At 37.7% G+C, this 20792-nt stretch overlaps 1 protein-coding gene across 15 annotated transcripts in view; it reads right to left on the bottom strand.

The window, feature by feature from the left end:
- LOC128861275 (bifunctional heparan sulfate N-deacetylase/N-sulfotransferase) overlaps nucleotides 1-20792 on the bottom strand; it is a 377981-nt gene that overhangs the window by 97233 nt on the left and 259956 nt on the right. For all 15 annotated transcript variants that reach the window (XM_054099278.1, XM_054099282.1, XM_054099287.1 and 12 more), the window contains one exon: nucleotides 12498-12701. In XM_054099278.1, the coding sequence (XP_053955253.1) occupies nucleotides 12498-12701 (204 nt within the window). The remainder of the gene's footprint in view (nucleotides 1-12497; nucleotides 12702-20792) is intronic.

The raw sequence follows: 20792 nt of genomic DNA, 5'->3' as shown, positions 1-20792 counted from the left end.
CATCTCTCGTCTGTCCATTCCAAATGACTCTTAGCAAACTTTAGTCGGTTGGCCACATGGCGCTTTGTTAATAGTGGCACTTTTCTGGGGCTGCGAGCTACAAAATCGTGTTCCCGCAAACGCCTGCGAATAGTTTCCACGCTTGCTTCCACTTCCAATTCCGTTTTTATTTTTGTTGCTGGCGTGAACGGATTATTTTTGGAAAATCTTACCACACGCTTAATCATTTTAGTGGACATTGCTGGATTCCGTCCACGTGTTTCTGGCTGCGATTTGTATTTAAGGGCATTACAAATCATTGTCGGTGAACAACCAACAATATCCTGCACTTCTTTATAAGTTTTCCCCATCGAAATCATTTTTTTTATAAGCTGCCGCTGCTCAGCCGTGCAGTGTTTGCCTCGTCCCATTGCTGTAAAATGTTTTAATCAAATTAAATCAAAATTATATACAAATACACTAACAAAATGTAATACTTACCAGTGAAAGCACTTTTATAATTGTTTTATAAGTAAACAATTTGTATTTTGTATTTTATTTGTATTTTTTGAGAGCAAACTCTTCGCACTACTATTATTTTGACTGAAAAAACAAATGCTAACTTTGACCGGTTTAACGGTACTTTTTTATTGTACGCACTGTTGTACATAGTATTGTAAGGAGAAAGTAAAATAAAGGAGTCAGTAGGAAAAAATAAACATAATAAACTATATACCTTAGTAGCACTACTATTATTTTGACCGCAACTGTATATATATATATATGTATATATATATATATATATATATGTATATATGTATATTCCCGTTGTTCCTCCTAGGACAAAAGGGCTCAACTAAAAAATTAAAGTTAGATTTATTCAATGCAAGAAATTTGATTTATCGCCATACGGCCGTAAGTACTGCTGAATTAAATACGCACTTTTTTCCAGTACACCTTGACATTTCATAATGGAAAGACTTACGACTCTACAACATTAACAAATCGGACCATTGTGTTATGAAAATCAACGCTTTGCGAAAAGTGTTCATCGCGCGCTTAGGCCAACCTCAATAAGCAAAATTATCGTAATTAAGCTGAAGAGCACCCCGAAGCCATTCAAGAATAGCCATTACTTCAATTGAAAACAATCATTTGGTACACTCTATGGGTCTATGGGCTGGAGGAATCATCAGCTCATATTTCTTCAGAGACGAGGCTGACGCCAATGTAACAGTGATTGGCGAACGCTATCGCGCCATGATAAACGTAGTTTTGATGCCGGAAATTGAAGCCCCTGATCTCCACACCATTTGGTTCAAATAAGACGGCACTACTTGTCATATAGCTCGTAAAAAAAGGAAGCAATGGATTTAGTGCGTCGTCGTTTCGGTGAGCAATTTGTCTCTCGTCTCGGACCAGTGGATTGGCCACCAAAACCGTGTAATATCACACTTTTGGACTCTTATAAGTGGAGGTATGCAAAGTCGAAATGCTCTGTGGATAAACCAGCTTCAATTGAAGTATTGGAAGCCATCATTACTAAAGTTATTCAGGAGATTCCGACCGAAGTCCTACAGCGAGTCATTCAAAATTGCTGTTTACGGATGGCCGAATTTTGGCGCAGTTGCAGCCAACATTTGAAATGGATTATATTTCAAAAATAAATGCAATGAATGGTTCTTTATAAAAATAATAAAGATTGCCCAATCAGTTTAAATTTTCGTGATTTTATTACAATTTAAAATCCGCTACCTCAAATTGATCGCCCTCTTCATATATGTACATTACATCCATACGAACCACTACTAGCCAAAGTCAAAATACTTTTGTGTGCAATGAATACTGATTCTTTTTTAAGCTTACTCGTATATGAAAAATAACAATTATTTTTGAGTCTTTTCAACGTTTAATAAAGCTTTAATTTGATTAACTTGAAAATAATTTATAGATAAATCGTAAAAAAAGGACAAAAGTTGAGAAATGTATTTAATAGGCTTCACATGCAAAATACTGACATACTTATGTGAGTCACTGTATCTCCAAATTTACACTTTTCCAGAAAATTGTTTATTTTATTTCAGCCAATTTTGTTGGACACGCAAATGAACTTATTTCGATTGAAGCTAATTGAAGCATTCAAATTTCATGTTCATGCTTCTAATTTCACCATAAAAGCTATTCAAAATACTTCTGAATAATATACACTCGTTAATGTGGCAATATATGATTTGGAAAAGAAATCAAGCATTCATATGACTAAAAAAGCAATCCACTTGAGCAGCACACACACTTACAACATTTATATGGATGACATCTTTACCACAGACAATAAGAAGGAAATCGACCTGAAAGCGATCAAATCGAAAACAAGCAATAAAAAAGTGGAAACAAACCTATTGTTTGAAAGCAGTTTAAACATTAATGACTCTTTTTGGGCAAATTGTGAGCAACTGAACGAATTACTGCAGCAAAACTTAGATACAAAGAGAAACACATTCATAAATACGCACACATATATACTTATTAGTATATGTCAGCATGTGCCAGCTTATACTTGTATATGAATATATATGCATGAGAATGTCAACGTTATTGAATTTCCTTCTAATACTGCTCTGCCGATTGACCGCTTGTAAGTATTTACATCGCTTGTTACTGGTAGGTACTTACTGCACAAACTCCTGGTAATGCGCGAGGTAAACCATCGACGAACGAAATAAGTATAAAAATAAATCCCACAGAATGAATATAGAGAAGAAAAAATAAATCGTTTCCTTAGCTTAATACGAAGAGACAAAGTAGAGGCGAATTTTTTGTATACTTTTTGTGCATATTCTGTGCATTAGCAGTAACTAAAATTTAGACAAACAAAAATTAGGCAGGTCCTGTTACTCACGCTTTAGCTCTTTGTGGTTCTACAAGCACTAGCAAGTGACGAATAGATGCAATAACTCGTACAAATAAACATAATTGGTAGCACTGTAAAAGAGCTATAAAAAAATACATTTATTTGGAAACACTTAGTGAGTATTAGTAAGACCGCGTTCATATAAGGTAGCATTTGTTGTTTTAACTCGTCGCTTGTGATGCTCGTGTTCTGTAAACACCCTTTGTTCTTCTTATTCTTCTCAGTGTTATTGTTGGCTGTAGCTCAAAAACCAAATAATTGTAAGCCATGGAGTTGCTGTGTGTGAACACGACGGTCAACACCAATATATCATTCGCTAAGTTAAAGCAACTAAAGCCTCTGGATATGAACGCGGTCTAATGAAACTCTCTTGAAAGAGAGTAGGGGGAATTGAAAATAGTGAGATATGCCAGTTGTATTTACTAGCGGCGAATCTTGCTCGATAACTTTATTGTTGCTTTCACATTTAAATTTTTCGTAAAGAGAGCAGAGCCCAGAGATAGCGAGCAGAGAAATGGCAAATTAAAGGCGCTTTTGTTTGTGTTCGCCGTAATATGCTTTGAGCTCTGTAAGCCATCATTTGCACATAATCTTACACCACCTAGGCCAACTTAATGGTTTCTGGTTAGCCTAAATTCCACTTAACTTAGAAAACATAGAGAGCTGTAGATTTTAAATTATATATTACATAAATTGAAAGCCATGACAGAATAATGCTGTCGTATCATTTGTTTACTTATTTTGAACAATATTGCTCCAAATATATCTTATAAAATAGATTTCTCGTGCAAATGTAAAACAAACGCGAAAAAAGCAGAAATAAAGACATAGCAAAGAAATAAGCAAAAACAAAACAATATTGTAAACTTGGACAATAACGCTGGTGCAATCGTGATGACGTGCTGAGTGAAAACGGCTAAGTTTCTATGAAAACTTAGTAGAATGTAAGTCTTGACAAACAGATCTCTTACTTTGATTGGTGACGCTTCAGAAGAGGTCTTGAGTCCATCGAGGATGACGAAAGTAGTGGAAAGCTGTTGACATCGATAACTGATAAAAACATAAATATATAAAACAGACAGACGTTTACGTGAAGTAATTCGCCAAAAAATAAAGGAATGTGCGAAAACAACTCGTGGTTGTGTCACCATGAAAACCCACCGTCGTACAGTGCCATCATTGTCTGTAAATTTTTAACCAAGAACGAAACAAATATCATCCAACCACCATCGAAATCACGTGATATCTCTGCGATTTTTTTCTGTTCGATCGAGTCAAACAATCACTAAGGTGAACGCGTTTTAGCAGCCGATATTAAGTAATGGCAAAATCGGAGACGGCTCTGTTCGCTATACCGAAAATAGAATACCACTGGTTCCAGTGGTGGTTTCAACGTCAAACTAATCTGCTTTATTGTTGTTTTTTCGCTTGTTTGTTTAGACTTTGACTTTGCAAATTTGGATTATCTTAAATGGATTTGCCCTGAATAAAACGAAACGTCCAACAGCGAGATGTTAAGTAAATGAAAAATATAACCGATTTCCAGTGTTTTTCCGAGCTGGTCGAATGCAAAAGAATACAATCACTGTCATCATTAAAAAAGGGAAGGAAAAAGTAAGTAGCAGTAATGGTCATTACGCAGTGTCTACTAAATCTAGCACCACACAGTACCAACTCATACTAGAGGGTTATGACCACACATACTTAGCTACTGATACACACTTACACACATTTAAGTATAGATATATATTGATTCACATACCTATCCATTTGCTGTCGACTATCATAACGTTGTTAAAAACAGAGCAGACAAATTAAAGTTCAGTGAAGTGAGTTTGCAATCAATATGATAGGCCAAAAACGTTCAACAAAAGAAACTCGAAAATGGGTAGAGGTGGCACAGAACAGGTAGAACGGAAGCATATGTGAACAATAACTTTTCTCATATCTGTCATGTAGGAGTACACAAACAATGTTACGCAATGTTTTGCTTGCAAAATTTACAGCTTCAATCCGAATATTAGCACCCACTTAAAAGGTCGGCTGGCAGGTACACGTGTCACTCCCACTGCAATAAGCAAGGATTCAGTTACGAAATAGCACAACAAATTGAAGCCTTAAGGCAACGACCGATTTAACTGTCATGTAACTGACAGCGTCAAGTGTTACTATCGCCAGTAGTGACAACACAAAGTGGTTTCAAGGACTGACAATACTTTGGTATGGTTACACCCAAACGCACACTACTGTATATAATTATATGTACATTTTATATTTTTGACCTCACAATGGAAGAACTAACATTGGTGTCAGAAAACTGTTTTATTGTTTTTCAAAATGTTCTCCTCGATGATTAATACTCTACTCTTCTGCTTTAGTTAGGACCCATTTTCAGAGAGCATTTTGTCTTGTCGTGCCTTTTAAATTTTATGAGATCCAACGCGAACACACACTTTTTACCACAAAATCTTATTGATACCCGTCATACTAATGCCTATGGCAATCTTATGTTGTGTGACATGACAATATTGCATTTCGTTCACAACATCGATATTTTCTGGCACAAAATTTGATTTTAGAAACCTTCCCGGAATTCGTCAGTGAGCGAACTGCGCACATGATAAAACTTATTGATTTATGATGCAAAATGATGATGCATTTTTTTTCCTGTTCACTCCACTCGGTAGCATAAGGCCTCGAATGGATTCTGTGTTGCGTTGGTTTCGTTAATCTATTTTGCTTTCTGGCAGGGTAGGTGATTAGCCAGCCGCTACCAAATGATGGATACTCGCCCTATAATGATTTTAGTTCGTCGATACATTCTTATATAGTTAATCCCCGACGAAAACTGTGAAAATATTCGCACGAAAACGTTCGGGAATTAATTCAATTTTTTGGCCGAGATAAATTATTAAAGCCACTGTAAACAAAACTAATATGGCTCACACATCAACAAGTTTTGAATGCTTTTATGGTAAAATATGTCACACTATCCAATGGAAATGACAGATGACGAATGACGACGTAAGAAGTGCTCAGGGTCAAAAGTATAAATAACAACCCTCGTATATACTCGTATATGTGTAAGTGTGTGGAGTAATGCAATGACAATCATATCACCGCATGCGTTTATTGAGCATCACATGGCACTGGCAGTCCCATCAACGTTAGGATTTGTAGTATAATTGTGGGATAAACAAAGAGCCTAGGACAAAATAGAATAACAGAGACAAGTTTAATAATGTGCGTGAGTACGGCACAGGTAACATGTTAACGGTACTGCCCGTTAACTCTCTCTCTCTCTCTCGGTGCGCTACTGTAAGCAAACGATTCGCTGGATTCGATACGTTTGAGACCTATTAGCAAAGACTTGCACTTAGTTTTCCATAAGTTAAGCCAACATACTACACGAGCAATACGTGTTTCTGCTGCCCTCAACTTAGTAAACATAGAAAGCTGCAGACTATAGATTAATAAGTTATGTATTTTACGTCAATTGAGAGCCATGAAAGAATAACTCTGCCGTATCATTTGTTTATCTATTTTGAGCAATATTCCTCCAGATATTTCTTGCGAAATAAATTTTTTGTACAAACGTAAAACATACAGAAACAGGTCAAAGCAAAAATAAAGACAGAGCATAGAAATAGCAAACAAAAACCATTGTAAACATGGATAAGAGGAAACAACGCGGGTGCCATCATTATTATGATGTGCTGAATAAAATCCTCTAAGTTTCTATGACAACTAAGTAACATCTAAGTCTTGGCTAAGCGAGCTCTTATTTGGCGGTGGAGGACGGCAAATATGTTGACTAGCAAAACATGTAGTTGCAGCGTATGCATCACACTCCAACAATTATACATGAATATAACATGTATGTATGTACTTATATGTTTTCCCTTTAGCGCATCCTTGGCTAAATCGACTACACTCCTCATTTTGAGTATTTATGCTACGAGGGGGTACAATAAGTACGCGTGTTAGAAATGGAGGCACCAGGTTTTCAAAAATAATATTTTATTTTTCAACTTAGTCGCCTCTTAGACAGATACACTTCTCCCAACGCTCTGGTCATTTTTTTAACACCTCCAAAAAATAGAATTTCTCAGACCCTCCAAAATACGCTTCTATCTCGGCGATGAACGATTCCCGTTTGAGCTAAATTCTTTTTTCGCGAGCGAGAAAAGGTCACAGCAGGTGGCAGCAATTCATAAACCAATTCATGTAGTTTGGTGGTGACAACTCCGGATGAATGTGTTGGTGCGTTATCGTGCTGAAACAGCACCTTCTTTTTCGCCAAATGCGGTCGTGCTTGCTTCAATTTTTTGTGAAAGCGGTCCAGTAACTCACTGTTGTACTGTCCAGTAATTGTTCTTCCTTGTTCTAAAAAATCAATGAGGATGACGGCGTTCGCATCCCAAAAAATCATTGCCATGACCTTTGCGACTGATGGGACTCTCTTTGTTTTCTTTGGAACAGATTCACCGGGGAAAATCCATTGTTTTGATTGTTGCTTAGTTTTCATCAACGGTGACAACTCGACGCAAAATATTCATTCGAATCTCGCCTAAAATGCTCCAAACACTGCCTCGAAGTTCTCAGCCGCATTCGCTTGTTGCGCACCGTGAGCAATCGCGGCACCCATCGGGACGACAGTTTTTTCATCGCCAACTTATCATGTAAAATATTAATTGCCATTCCGATCGACACATCTATGGCTGTTACTTCGCACTTTCGTTCGTCGGTGAGCGATTTCCTCGGTAACCACGTCTGCCGGGCGTCCTGCTCGCTCCTTATTAAAAACGGATGTTCGCCCACGTTTAAATTCGTTGAACTAAAATTTAACTATAGTCATAGATGGCGAAGCGCCCCCATAGACAGCATCCAACTTTGCTTTTATCTCCTCGCATTTTTTGCATCCAAATACAAAACCCGAAGTACCGAACGATTCTGCTGTTCCATCTTAGCGAAAATCACGAAAGACGTCTTACTGAAATAGCTGCCAAATCCAAACTAACCTATCAATTAGTCTGAAATTTGTTTTGCCGTCATTTGATAGATGCTAACACCAACTTCCCTCAGGAACTCCTTTTGTCATCAAATACGGGTACTTATTGAACCCTCCTTGTGAATCACTAGTTTGCAACCCGATTTATTAAGCGCAGTTCCTTAGAATCAAAAGATTTCAGTATATTTTCAGTGGCTTTGCTATTCAACCATTTTTGAAGAACCTTTATTGTTTTACCTAACAGGGCAGAAACAGATAAGTAGGTAGGTGAAATGGTTGAGGTACCACTCTGGTACACCCCAAGTAGCACCGGTTTGATACCTTTTAGAGACCTCCTTAGAGAGAGAAGATTGATGGGATTTAGGTTGGCGCACTGCGCCAGGCTTTCGAGGAAAGCAGCACCTAGTGAACTTAATCGTCTAGCTTCCAAACTCGGAAATTTACAGAGAAAGGTCCCCATAGCTTCTGCAATGGCGGTTAAATGGTAAACCCAGCTTTTTCGCGTGTGTGCCGTTCGTCCAATGACCGGTAAACACAGCGACGAGTTGGAAATTGAATGGCGTGGAGTCCTCCTTCTATTGTACTGTGACCAAGGGTTTTCGAAATAGCTCCATCTTTTAAGCACTTACCTGAAAAAAAAGTTGTGTAATTCCCCTTTAACAACTGTCAGGAGGAACATATAAGCTTTAGCATTTCTCACGAAGCACTGCATTTTCATGCTTCGCTTGTAAAATGTAAAATTGATAAACCAATTTTTAGTATTCTGATTTTGTTTTCATGAGAGGAGCTCTTAAATAAGCTTGGATGTTATATTTGCTTTCTTTTTAGTTTCTAGTTTGTATTACGGGTCCTGAGCCTTTCTGTGGACTCACGAAAAGCCACATTAGTGAATTCCTCAGGAAATGGGAAGAAAGGAAATTTGCTGCACACTGGCTAAATTGTGCCGGTCAGCGTCAAGCCAAACAATTTCTTAGTCCGAACAAAGGAATATCAGACAAGCTACTCTCACTAAACAGAGTAGATCTGCGTCTTTTAACAGGATACCTCACAGGTCACTGCAGCCTGAGGTATCATTTAAATAACATTGGTCTATCAGAGACCAATGTCTGCCGCTTTTGCGAAATGGATATAGAAAGCTCAGAACATGTGCTTTGTGAATGTCCTGCGCTGGGCAGACAAAGACTTCACCACCTTGGTGGTATCGTAGTATCTCCATGTAATCTTTGGAACAACAAACCCACAATAGTGCTAAAATTTATAAAAAGCCTTAAACTCTAGGGTTACAAAAATAGGTCTTGCACAATAGATCAACTCTGGTCGCAGTGCGTAATGGCCTTCTAATAATAATAATAATAAGTTCCTAATTGTGTTCCTATTTTGTAAGATTTTATAAACATAAATTCAAATAAATGAATAAATAAGTGATGTATTTGTAGTTACATGTATGTATGTATGTATTTATATATGTATGCATGTATGCAAGCTACATTTGCACGTATTAGCATATCTGTTAGTCCTCGTTTATTCCACAGTTAAGCTGTAGTAGCGAATGTTTAAAAATTGTGTAACATATGTTAAGGCGTTGTATCGTAATTTGTATTCTATCAATTCCCTGTGGTTGAGTGAGTATATATACTGTATGGCGTTTACTACACGATGCAAACATAGTATGCATTTGTTGCGGTTGTTTCAGCGGCAGCCCATTTCTGGTTGCGAAATTAATTCGCTGAATGTTGCGGTTGCTCAATATTCGATGCACTCGTAGATAACAACAACAAGAATGGCGACAGTACAGCAACATCAATTGCAAGTGTATGAACCATTTCCTCTAAATGAAGAACTAACTCATTGACTGACTGACTGACAGACTGATGTGAACAACAATAAGTCATTCAACTGTAACGAGCGCTGTGTATAATACATACCTACATACATACATACCAGCCATCTTACCAATGTATTAATGTACATACCCCATTTTCCCCGTGTAAACGCAATAACAATGCATAGAAATGGATTACTCTAAATACAAGAATGATGTAATGACTGTCGGAATATGTAAATGTGGGCCAATGATTTTGAAAATTTTACGCTTTTTTTTTAAATTGTGAGAGCAGGATCATTCATAGATTATGTGGAAATCAAACGCTAAATGAGGAATGGGAAGAAGTAAAATCAGAAATATAAAATAATTGTGGGATTATCTGTGCAATAACACTCATAAATTTATGTGGAATTCCATAGTTGATACAGGACTAATTGCGGACGCTTCAAAAGTTTATTTATGAAATAGAAAATAAACGAAAATGTTGTCATATGTGAAAAAGTACTAAATTTTACTGAAACCAAAACCTGGGTCAAATCTAAAACAAAAAAAAAAAACAAAACAGTGGGAGGTTTTAAAATCAAAGTTATGCTAAAACCTTAAAAATACATAGTTATATGATATTTTTTTAAATAATAACGAAGATGTCTCTCAGGCCAATTATGCCGAAGACAATACTAATTTAGGGTCTCGAATTTTTTTCACAGGGAATTAAAATTTCTACATTTTGGCCGAGAGTGCAATAAATTTATCGAAAATATCACGTATCAAATTGCTATAAATGAAATTTCTGTGCTCAGACTTCAATGGTAGAATTTAGTGAGAACTTTTTTTTGTAAATTTTAACCCTCTAACTTTCCCTTGACCCTTTCTTAAGAGTGTTGTAATGAAACCTCGTTAAAAAGGCAATTACACGGTTAAAATGGCTTGCACGGCTTAAGATAAGTGCATAAAAAAGCGAATATTTACACACTTGGCACAGCTTCATTGCGAACACTCACACAAATTGACGTATTTCTTTTTCACTAAAGTGGATTTTGCGTAATTTGGAGTAGCTAAATCGGATCAAAATATTGCTGAAATATTATGTTTTTTTATTTTAATAAAATATTATAAGTGGCAATTAAGTCACTCTTTCTTATTAACTTCGACTACTAGCTTTCGTCTGGTAGCGTTAAGTACACAAGTACAACAATCCTGCCATATTAGGTTCTTTTTGCAAACTTTTGCTTGATATCAACCCATCCACTGTCCCATTGGACAACATTTTTATTTTTATTTTTATTTATGTAGAAATCTAGCGCTTGCGAGTGTATTTCTGACATCAAAAAGCTCCTCATCAAAAACTATTTGCCTTTCGGAATCAGCTTAAATATTTAGGTCCCTCTATTTGTGAAACAGCATCAAGAGGCCCGCCACAAATAGGAGGAGGAGCTCAGCCAAACACCCAAAAAGGGTGTAAGCGCCCATTATATACTTATATGTAATATTCTAGAGTCGATTTGACGTAATTTTCAGCATTCATTACAATGCACTCAACAAAATCTCGGAACAATCGGTCATACACTTTTCGCAACCTTGTCTTTCCAACCTTCATCAGCCTTTCAGTTATTTTGGGATTTTATTTCTTCTGTATGTTTTTGAATTATTCCGTCTATTCACTCTTTGTATAATTGAAGCACTTAATCTTCCTTTTTTTATTGCAGGAAAGAAATAAGGACCGATGATGCCGTTGGTGTTCTATGAACTTCGCGAACAGATTTTTCAAAGTAAGTTTACACAATTTGGAAACGTTGGTTGGTGTGGAAAAGTTTGTAGTGCACAGAAATGTCAACACAATTTGCCATTCTCAGCCGTCAAACCATAGTTTTCGATATCGATAGTTCTCTTATGCTGCTAAAAAACACCTGATATTATTTTGTTTGCACCATTTCCACTAACTTTCTTGGCTTGCTCCCTGTAAGAAATTTCTTTTTCGGGGCTGTAAGTTTGCAGGCTTGTCACTAAAGTCCATGCGATCGATAAGAAGTGCAAAGCATTTTCCTACGTATTTCCTTCTAAAACAATGTTATGATGAAACTGCAGCAAAAATAGAAGAAAGCACTCTAGTAAAAAAATGATTATTAATACGGTCAAACGGTAAACAGAAGTGTGATCAAACGACTACTTTGCAAGAAATTTGAATTTGAAAGGAGCAGTTTTTTCGGTACTGCCCTTAAAAGTATTTAGAAAAATTGTTAATGATTTTTTGTTTAGTTCTTATATATAACGTTTAAAGACAAAGAGCTCGAAAAAAATTTCCAAATTGGTATGCATTCTCCAATATACCATTTCCTAAAAATGTGATAAAACATATACAGTCTAACAGTTTACAATAGTTTTTTTTTTCTATTCAGAAGCCATTCACTTAATTTGTGAAATTAACTTGTTTCTATGGCTGCCTGTTCGGACCTCTCCAGCGCACCTTCTCAACCCAATTTGAAATACATTCCCCATAGTTTCGGCATCTATCTCAGCAATAGCGCGAGCAATACTTTGAAATATTTTGAATAATTTCAACCAAATTTTCAAACTCACAAAACAAAAGTCGCACCGTCAAATCATATAAAGCAATTAGAGAATAAAGTATCCTGTAATTTGTTGCTCGGCTAAACAACCAACAATTACACCCGTTGTTTGCGCCAATTATATTATATATGTATATGTGTATGTATGTATAAAATTTGTTGCCCTCATTGAAATAATTTAATCCATAGCGGGTGCATACTCACTTTATTCTATTGTAGACCAACAGTTCGGCAATATCCCGTCCGAGACCTGAGTAGGTTGTCTCCACGAATACCAGCACTTTCGGATCGATGCGCAGTCGCGCCTCAGAACGATGATCGGGCGCTCTTGATGATTCCCGTGTGTGCTTCCCGCTAACCATGCGACAGTTAATAAGAGGTGAAGGGCGGGTGTCACGCTGAATTAAACTGTAACAACAAATTTGAATAAAAATTGAATTAAAATAAATAAATGAAATGACTGATGACACAAAATGGCATAATAACATAAATTTACATAGTTGTGAGTGTAAGTGAGATGATGCTACATCCTGCAGCCCAGCAGGAAAATCTTATAGTTGTTTATATAAAAGTGAAAGTAGGTGTGTATGTGGTCTATAGGCCACGAAATCGCTGAACCTGAATTTGATGTAATTTTGGTGAGTTGTTATGATGATGGATGATGAAAGGATGCGTACGGTGTTGAGTTATTCATAAAAATCATATTTAGAGAACAATTTGGCTCATACGTGCACAATCATATAATATAATATATGAGTTACGAGAAGATATATAATTTAGAGAAGGAGTATATAACTTTTCTATTTTTGCCGTTCTTTATTAAACTCCAATCTCAACTTTCGACCGTTCTTTATTAAACTCCAATCTCAACTTTCGACCGTTGTTTATTAAACTCCAATCTCAACTTTCGACCGTTCTTTATTAAACTCCAATCTCAACTAAAAACTATATTCTTACAATCTACCCTAAATCCCTACTTGCGGTGTAGCTATTGAGTTTGTGTTGGTGTAGTTGCGCCGGCAGCTTTGTTTGTATGTTGGTACGAATGCATTCTCAGCTGCATTCCTCAAGCTGCCAAAAGTCACGTACGTAAATTGATGATCAGCTTGACCGCTGTAAGATTTGTTTATTTGCAAAATCCAAAAGACGGGCAGGCGTAGGAGTAAGCTGTGCGATCTAATTACGAACAGCCAGTAGCGTGGGAGTGATTCAAGGGAATCATCAAATCTCTGTTTTAGCTTTGCAAGTGTGCAATGCGCTAACTTCTCCCCCTCTTAAGACGAGCCGTCCTCGACTCGTGCCAAAATTTCCTCTACTGCCCTCTGAGTTTTTACTTTATTACTTGCTAATTTGTTTCTGCGGTGGATGAAAAAAATTGCTATTGCGATCAATAATAATGGAGGAAAAGAAAAAATCGTCCAGAACAAATTACGATGAACAGATATACCCTCCTTCAATTCGTGAATGCGAGAGATGTTGTCGATATAAATTTGGTGCAAATATGGTAGGGACAAACTCGTATGGTGTTCCAAGTAATTAATGGATACGGTTTTTGGAGGATGTGGTTGGATATAAGTCGGTTCTCTTTTTACCACGTAAGTTGTATCATTTATGGTGATAGAGTCACGAAAAAGAAGCAGATACGTTCCCCTTATTTCCAATTTTCGTTGATCAAATATTGTCGTTGGTTGCACGTTGTTAAGAATAATGATGCCCTCTTCTATTTTTTGAACTGATGGTATGTGATATGCCGATTCTGATGAACAATTAGCTGTGTTATTATTTAGCATCTGACCCAAGCAATCTGAGTGAGCCGGTTTGCACACTTTAGCTACCAGAGTGTCATTGCAGTTCTCGAGTGGTTGAAACGTATCGCTACATTTTGCCGCAAGCGTGGTCTCTAGCTTTACGATACTATTATTATGGACTACAGGATAGATTTTTAGGAATTGACAGAAATTTGTAACCTTAGGAACCTTAAGAATATAGTAAATAACATCAGAACTTTGCAAAATTTTTACCTTAGATACTAAAAGTAAATTACTTAAACTAAAGGGTAATTGTTCGGAATTGAACGCTTGATCCATCTCTTCGTCATCCAAAATAAGTGGATTTATGATATTACTTTTTGCCAACACAATGGAGAGTGCTAGTCTGTTTAGTTGGCTGATTATATGGTTATTTCTTCTTACCAAATTTTCACAGAGCAATGTTTCCTCGTCTTTTAATATCCAATCCGTTTGATTTCCGCGAAGTGTATTGATTAGGTTGGTAATTTCGTTAATTCTATTTTGTAAATCGGAGTTAATTCTAATCTGCCTATTGTTGTTTTCTATTAGTATGCTTTCCTTTGTCAAGAGCAGTTCAAAATCTTCGTGGTCCGGGGTACCGGCTATAAATTTCAGGGCGGACCCCAGAAAATCTATTGACCTTGCAATTCTCTTAGGTATTTCCAAAGTGCGAGTTATGTGTAGTATTTCCTCACCTTGCTGTTTCAAAATATTTTCGTTCACTACCTGATTTTTTGATTTTGATGTGAACCATCGGCTTTCGTAAGCTATCTGGCGATAATCTGTTAGGTTGGTGGCGTGCACGAGGTAAATGAATTCATTATAAATAGCCACATTTCCCCGAGGGATGGTGATAACTTGTGAGGAGGTGTAGTCAATTAAATTGGCTCTACTGACGAAGACTAGGGCAAGCGGCAATCTGAAATTGATTTTATCGTAAATTACTTTTATGAATTTTCCTGCCTTCTATCTGTACTGTTGTACCTAAATCTCTTTCTACTATTTTTTCCACGAACACCTTCTCAAATTTATTTCCCAATCGCTTATTTCGTCGAAGAAACGCCCTTTCACCAGGCTGATATGTTTTGGTTATTCTTTTCTCATTCAATCTATTCAATACTAAATTCTGGGCTCTTATTAATTTATCTCTAATTTCCCCAAATTTCTCCGCTGGGCAGTTCTGCAAAATTTCGATTGGTTTCGAATCTACAACCGAGTGAATTGTTCTGTTGTACTTGTAAGCAGCAAGCAAAATCAGATCTTTAACCTCGCTTATCTGCTGCTGTGCCTTCACGCATCTGGCTATTTCCAAAAGGGTTGAATGAAACTTTTCGACCTGTCCGTTGCTTTCGCTATGTAAGGTGGGTACGAAAAACTGTTCTATGGAGAAATGATCGCGTAGCATGTTTCTAATTAAATTTGAAGTAAACGCTCTTTCGTTATCTGTGACAATTGTTTTAGTGTTTTGGAACATACCTAATACCTCTAATAAAGCTTCTTTTATATCAATGGTACATCTTGAAATAACAGGTTTAACAATTGCAAACTTTGAAAACCTATCAACAGCAGTTAAGAATAGCTGCTTTCCAGTAATTAAAATGTCTAAGTGGAGAATTTCTCCTGGGTGCTCTGGGATTGGAGTTTTCCCAATTTCCGGATTTGGTGGTTTTCTTTGGTATTTATTTTCCAGACAGATCTTGCAATTTGATACAGCTGACCTGAGCATTTTCCTCATGTCGGGAAAGTAGTATTCTGATAGAATTTGCTTAAAATTCTCGGACAGAGATCGATGGGCACGGGCATGCTCCGTTGCTATTGCTTCCTGTTGATCGTTCGGATTCGTTAGATCGATTACAAATTTTTCTGTATGAATAAATTTAACCCCCGGGAATGCTTCGACAAGAGGTCCCTGGATCTCTGATAGTGTCGGAAGATCGCAACAAAGAGCGTTTGTAACGCTAGGGTTTACGAGTTTCTTAAGATTATGCAACAAATTTACTATTGTGTCGTAATTTATAGTATAACGAATTTTTTTCTGAAAAATTATTTTTGTACTTTGGTGATAATGATCCCCCTTCGTCAAAATGAATTGTCTTTTGAATTGGTTTACTGGATACTGGATAGTTTTAATTGTGTTTGAGAGCGATGACTCGCTATGTGCTGTAGCATCTGTATCAGTCATATTATTCAAAAACTGACGGGACAGAGCGTCTGCTACGACGTTGTCTCTGCCGGGTTTATAAACAAATTTAGGCGAAAATTCTTCTATGAACGCACGCCATCGCTTCATTTTTGTATTAGGATTTTTGTTCGAAATAGCGAAAGTTAAAGGCTGGTGGTCTGTGAATATTACGATGTCTTTAATACCGTATAAGTAATGTCGAAGGTTTTTAAGGGCCCACACTATAGCCAAGAGCTCACGCTCGTTGGTTGCATAATTCTCCTCTGTTTTTGATAATGTTCTTGAAATCATTGTAATGGGCCGACCATTCTGGGAGAGGACCGCGCCTAAAGCGCTAGAGGAAGCGTCTGTTGTTAGTTCGAATGTTTTGTCATAATCCGGATAAAACAGCAAAACATCTTCCGATGCCAAAATGCTTTTTACCCTTTTAAATGCTTGAATGGCCTCGTCATCAAGGACTATTTTAGTGTGTTTGGACTTGTGGGATGACACATGGCCATTCTCCCCCCGAAGATACTTTGTTAATGGTTTGACGATAGACGCATAATCCCTTATAAACCTTCTATAATAACCTGACAGACCCAAGAAAGAGCGTAATGCTCGAAGTGTTTCCGGCTTCCTATAGTCGATTATGTCCTTGACCTTATTTGGACATGTTTTTATCCCCCTTCGAGAGACAATAAAGCCAAGAAACTCAACCTTATCTTTAAAGAATTTAGTCTTTTCTGCTGAAACTCGCATACCGGCCCTTTCCAACTTCCCCAGTACCTTATCGACATGTTGAATATGAGACTTTTCGTCCCTTGAAAAGATGATTATATCATCCATATAAACTTGGCAACTTTGGCCAATGTCGTCTCTCAAGACGTCATCAATAGCCCGTTGAAAGATACTGGGCGCATTTTTTAACCCGAATGGCAATCTATTAAATTCGTATTTGCCATTGTTAATGCTGAAGGCTGTTTTTTCGCGGTCCTTCTCCTCAAGGATTATCTGGTGGAATCCAGACTTTAGATCTAAAGTAGTAAAAAATCTGGAACTGCCCAGGTTTGCCAATATGGTAGAAATATCTGGTATAGGATATTTATCCGCAATCGTTTTTTCGTTTAATTTTCGAAAGTCGATTACCATGCGGAGCTTTTGTTTACCATATTCATCCAGGCCTTTTTTATTCACTACATGGACCGGAGAGTTATACGCCGAATTAGATTTTCGGATAATTCCTTCTTTCAACAGTATTTCTATTTCCTTATTAATGAATCCTGCCGCCGAAACCGGGTATGGATAAGATCGGGTGTAAATTGGTTCCGAGGAAGTGGTACGAATTTTAGCTTTGACCTTAGTATTAAATGGCAAAGCGCGGTTAGGTTCGGCAAAGGCCTTAAAATTCTTTTTAATCATAGAGTCAAACTCGTTTTTCACAAGAGCTGGGACCGAGTCCTTGTCCAAATATATGGAGTTAACTTGCTCACATTTGACGTTATTTAATTTTTCCTTACCACCCTCGTAATATAAGTATCCGGATGTCGTATCAATTTTAGATTCTATCTCCTTAAGGAAATCGTATCCCACTATACCATCGAAGCCCTTTATATTAGGAAGAATGAAGAAAGTTGAGACTTTCCCCAAAACGAAAACCTTACATTTTTTTTCTATGAGATTACATCCGTTTATAGTTTTGACCGTAAACTGTCTCTCCACAGGGATAATTCCCTTTAGGAAGCTCAAATTTTTGATATAGTTTTTTGAAGTTCCTGTATCAATCAGTAACCTAAGCTCCTGCCCCTCCGACGCCTTCTTGGTAATGTAAGGTAGGAGCGACCTTATACTAAAAAATTAACCTCGTCTTCCATCGCGAAATTGGAAGCGATCTCGACATCCGAATCACTGTCACGGTCCACAGTAATTTTCTTTTGTGGATCCACCTCTGGGGTTGTCTCCAAATGGTTGGTCCGTTGCACTTTCGGCTTCCGTGAATTTACTGAATCTCCCCTTCTGTGCTCCCGTTTATTCACGTATTGATTAGCATCCCTTTTGGGGTGCCCTCCCACGGCATTTCCCTTTCTATAACTCTGGTTGGACTGTTTTGTACGTCGGAATGCGGAGGATCCGCGGTCTACATCCATTGGAGTAGGGGTGTCCTTGAGCATTTGGGGATTGCCAGGATAGTTATTGTGGTATTTTGGGCTAGTGGTAGTTGCTACGTTGTTAACCGCAAATGTTCTGGCGAAATCATAACGCATGCGGTTGTTCGCTAACTCCTGGGCAGTAGCCAGTGCAGAAGGCAAATCTTTAGGATTGGCAGAAAATAGAATGTCGCATAACGGCCGCTTTAGGCCAGAAATAAAAACTCTTAATGCGTTTTCTCTAGCTCTATCATTGAGCGCGGCGGCAAGCTGCGTATTGTTTGAATGAGTCATTATATTTTTATTTGTTATGAGTGTTAATTGCTTGTCTACCGTATCATAATATTGGCAGATTGACAAACTTCCCTGCCTCAGAACGCTGAGCTCTGTTTCCAAAACATGTAGCGGTCTTTTGTCCGCGTATGCTTTGTCCAATCTAGCTATTATAGCTTTAAAATTTAAAACAGTTGAGAAGGAAGCGAGCGTTGCATTTGCGGGGCCTACTATCTTGTTTCTAAATATCCCCATGGCAACATAATATTGCTCTGAACCCTCTTTGTAGTAGCCAATGGCGAATTCTGCTGCGGAACGCCAGGCCGGATAAGAAGCAGTATCCCCCTTAAATTCTTGTATAGATTTTAATTAATCCATATTTGTGTTGCCCCCGACCACAGTTGGATTTATTTCCACGGGAATGTAACTCTCCGCGGATGGCGGCTCTAAGCGCCGAAGAGTTTGCATCACTTCATCCAACTGGGCTTTTAATTCTTTTTTATTTTGCTCATTTTGTTGTCTTAAAATTTCTATTACCTGTTCCCTAGTTACACTCATGTTAATTTTGTTTTGCTTTTTTTTTTTTAAAAAAAAGGGTAAGAAAGAGCCGAAGGTATTTCGCTTTACAAAAACTTTATATAACTTTTCTTTATTTGCACTGGATCAAAACCGAACAATTACTTACAGTATTATTATTTCACGTATTGCAATCATTTCTGCCGTGCAGGTTTCCTTCGTTTCCACAAATAGTTGATTGTATCCTTCGTTGTTAGATTCAGTTGTTCTGCCAGTTGGGTTCAGTTGTCCTGCTAGTTGGGCTCGGTTATTCTGCCAGTTGGGTTCAGTTGTCCTGCTAGTTGGGCTCGGTTGTCCTGCTAGTTGGGCGCCACTTATCTATTTTTGCCGTTCTTTATTAAACTCCAATCTCAACTTTCGACCGTTCTTTATTAAACTCCAATCTCAACTTTCGACCGTTGTTTATTAAACTCCAATCTCAACTTTCGACCGTTCTTTATTAAACTCCAATCTCAACTAAAAACTATATTCTTACAATCTACCCTAAATCCCTACTTGCGGTGTAGCTATTGAGTTTGTGTTGGTGTAGTTGCGCCGGCAGCTTTGTTTGTATGTTGGTACGAATGCATTCTCAGCTGCATTCCTCAAGCTGCCAAAAGTCACGTACGTAAATTGATGATCAGCTTGACCGCTGTAAGATTTGTTTATTTGCAAAATCCAAAAGACGGGCAGGCGTAGGAGTAAGCTGTGCGATCTAATTACGAACAGCCAGTAGCGTGGGAGTGATTCAAGGGAATCATCAAATCTCTGTTTTAGCTTTGCAAGTGTGCAATGCGCTAACTTATATATTGTAGTAAAATCAAACTATTGAATATTTTTTACAACGCCCATCAGATATGCTCCATATTGAAAAAGCGAAGATACGTAACTTTTTAATTTTATGTTGAGATTTATCGGAGCCACAAGGCACAGGCAACTTCCAATCTTTTTTTTTTGGTAAATTCAATAAAAAATACATTAATGGGCGTTTAAATGGCAGAGATACGCCCAATGAAACCTCTGTTGCTTATTTCCTATACTCACCTTTCCGTAGTAAACCCTAGTGATCCCTAGCACTTCTTTGAACGATCGGGCAACCAACCCTGGTGTTGTAAATGGAGAGAGACAAACGAGAGAGGGAACATTTCCGTGTCTGTGCATCAATTCAGATGCAGCTGAGATCGGGGGCGCTCATGCAGCATGCGACTCCCTATATAAATGCATTTAAACAGCCAAAATTGGTTGTCCGAAATTTTTCAGTACATATCTTATTGACGCATGCCTCCGCAAAATGTGAGAGAATATTCACGCCCTCACAAACAACATACCCACTAATGAAATCCCAACCGCCCACTGGAAATCAAAAAGAGATATGGAGTTGGATTGGCCACACAGACAACAGCAACATAGCAAAAATGGCTATAGAATAAAATCCACAAGAGAAAAGAGGCCATGATCCCCCGAAGAGAGCGTGGATGAGTAATGAAAGTAATCGATTGGGTTCCTGAAGACAAATGAGGAACTATACGTATGATAGAAGCCGTTGGAAGATACTAAATTCCGTCCTATGCTC

The sequence above is a fragment of the Anastrepha ludens genome, chromosome 4 (assembly GCF_028408465.1).
Source record: "Anastrepha ludens isolate Willacy chromosome 4, idAnaLude1.1, whole genome shotgun sequence".
In the NCBI taxonomy this organism is placed as follows: domain Eukaryota; kingdom Metazoa; phylum Arthropoda; class Insecta; order Diptera; family Tephritidae; genus Anastrepha; species Anastrepha ludens.
Note: the sequence above shows the minus strand (reverse complement) of the source record. Positions and strands in the feature narration are given on the sequence as shown.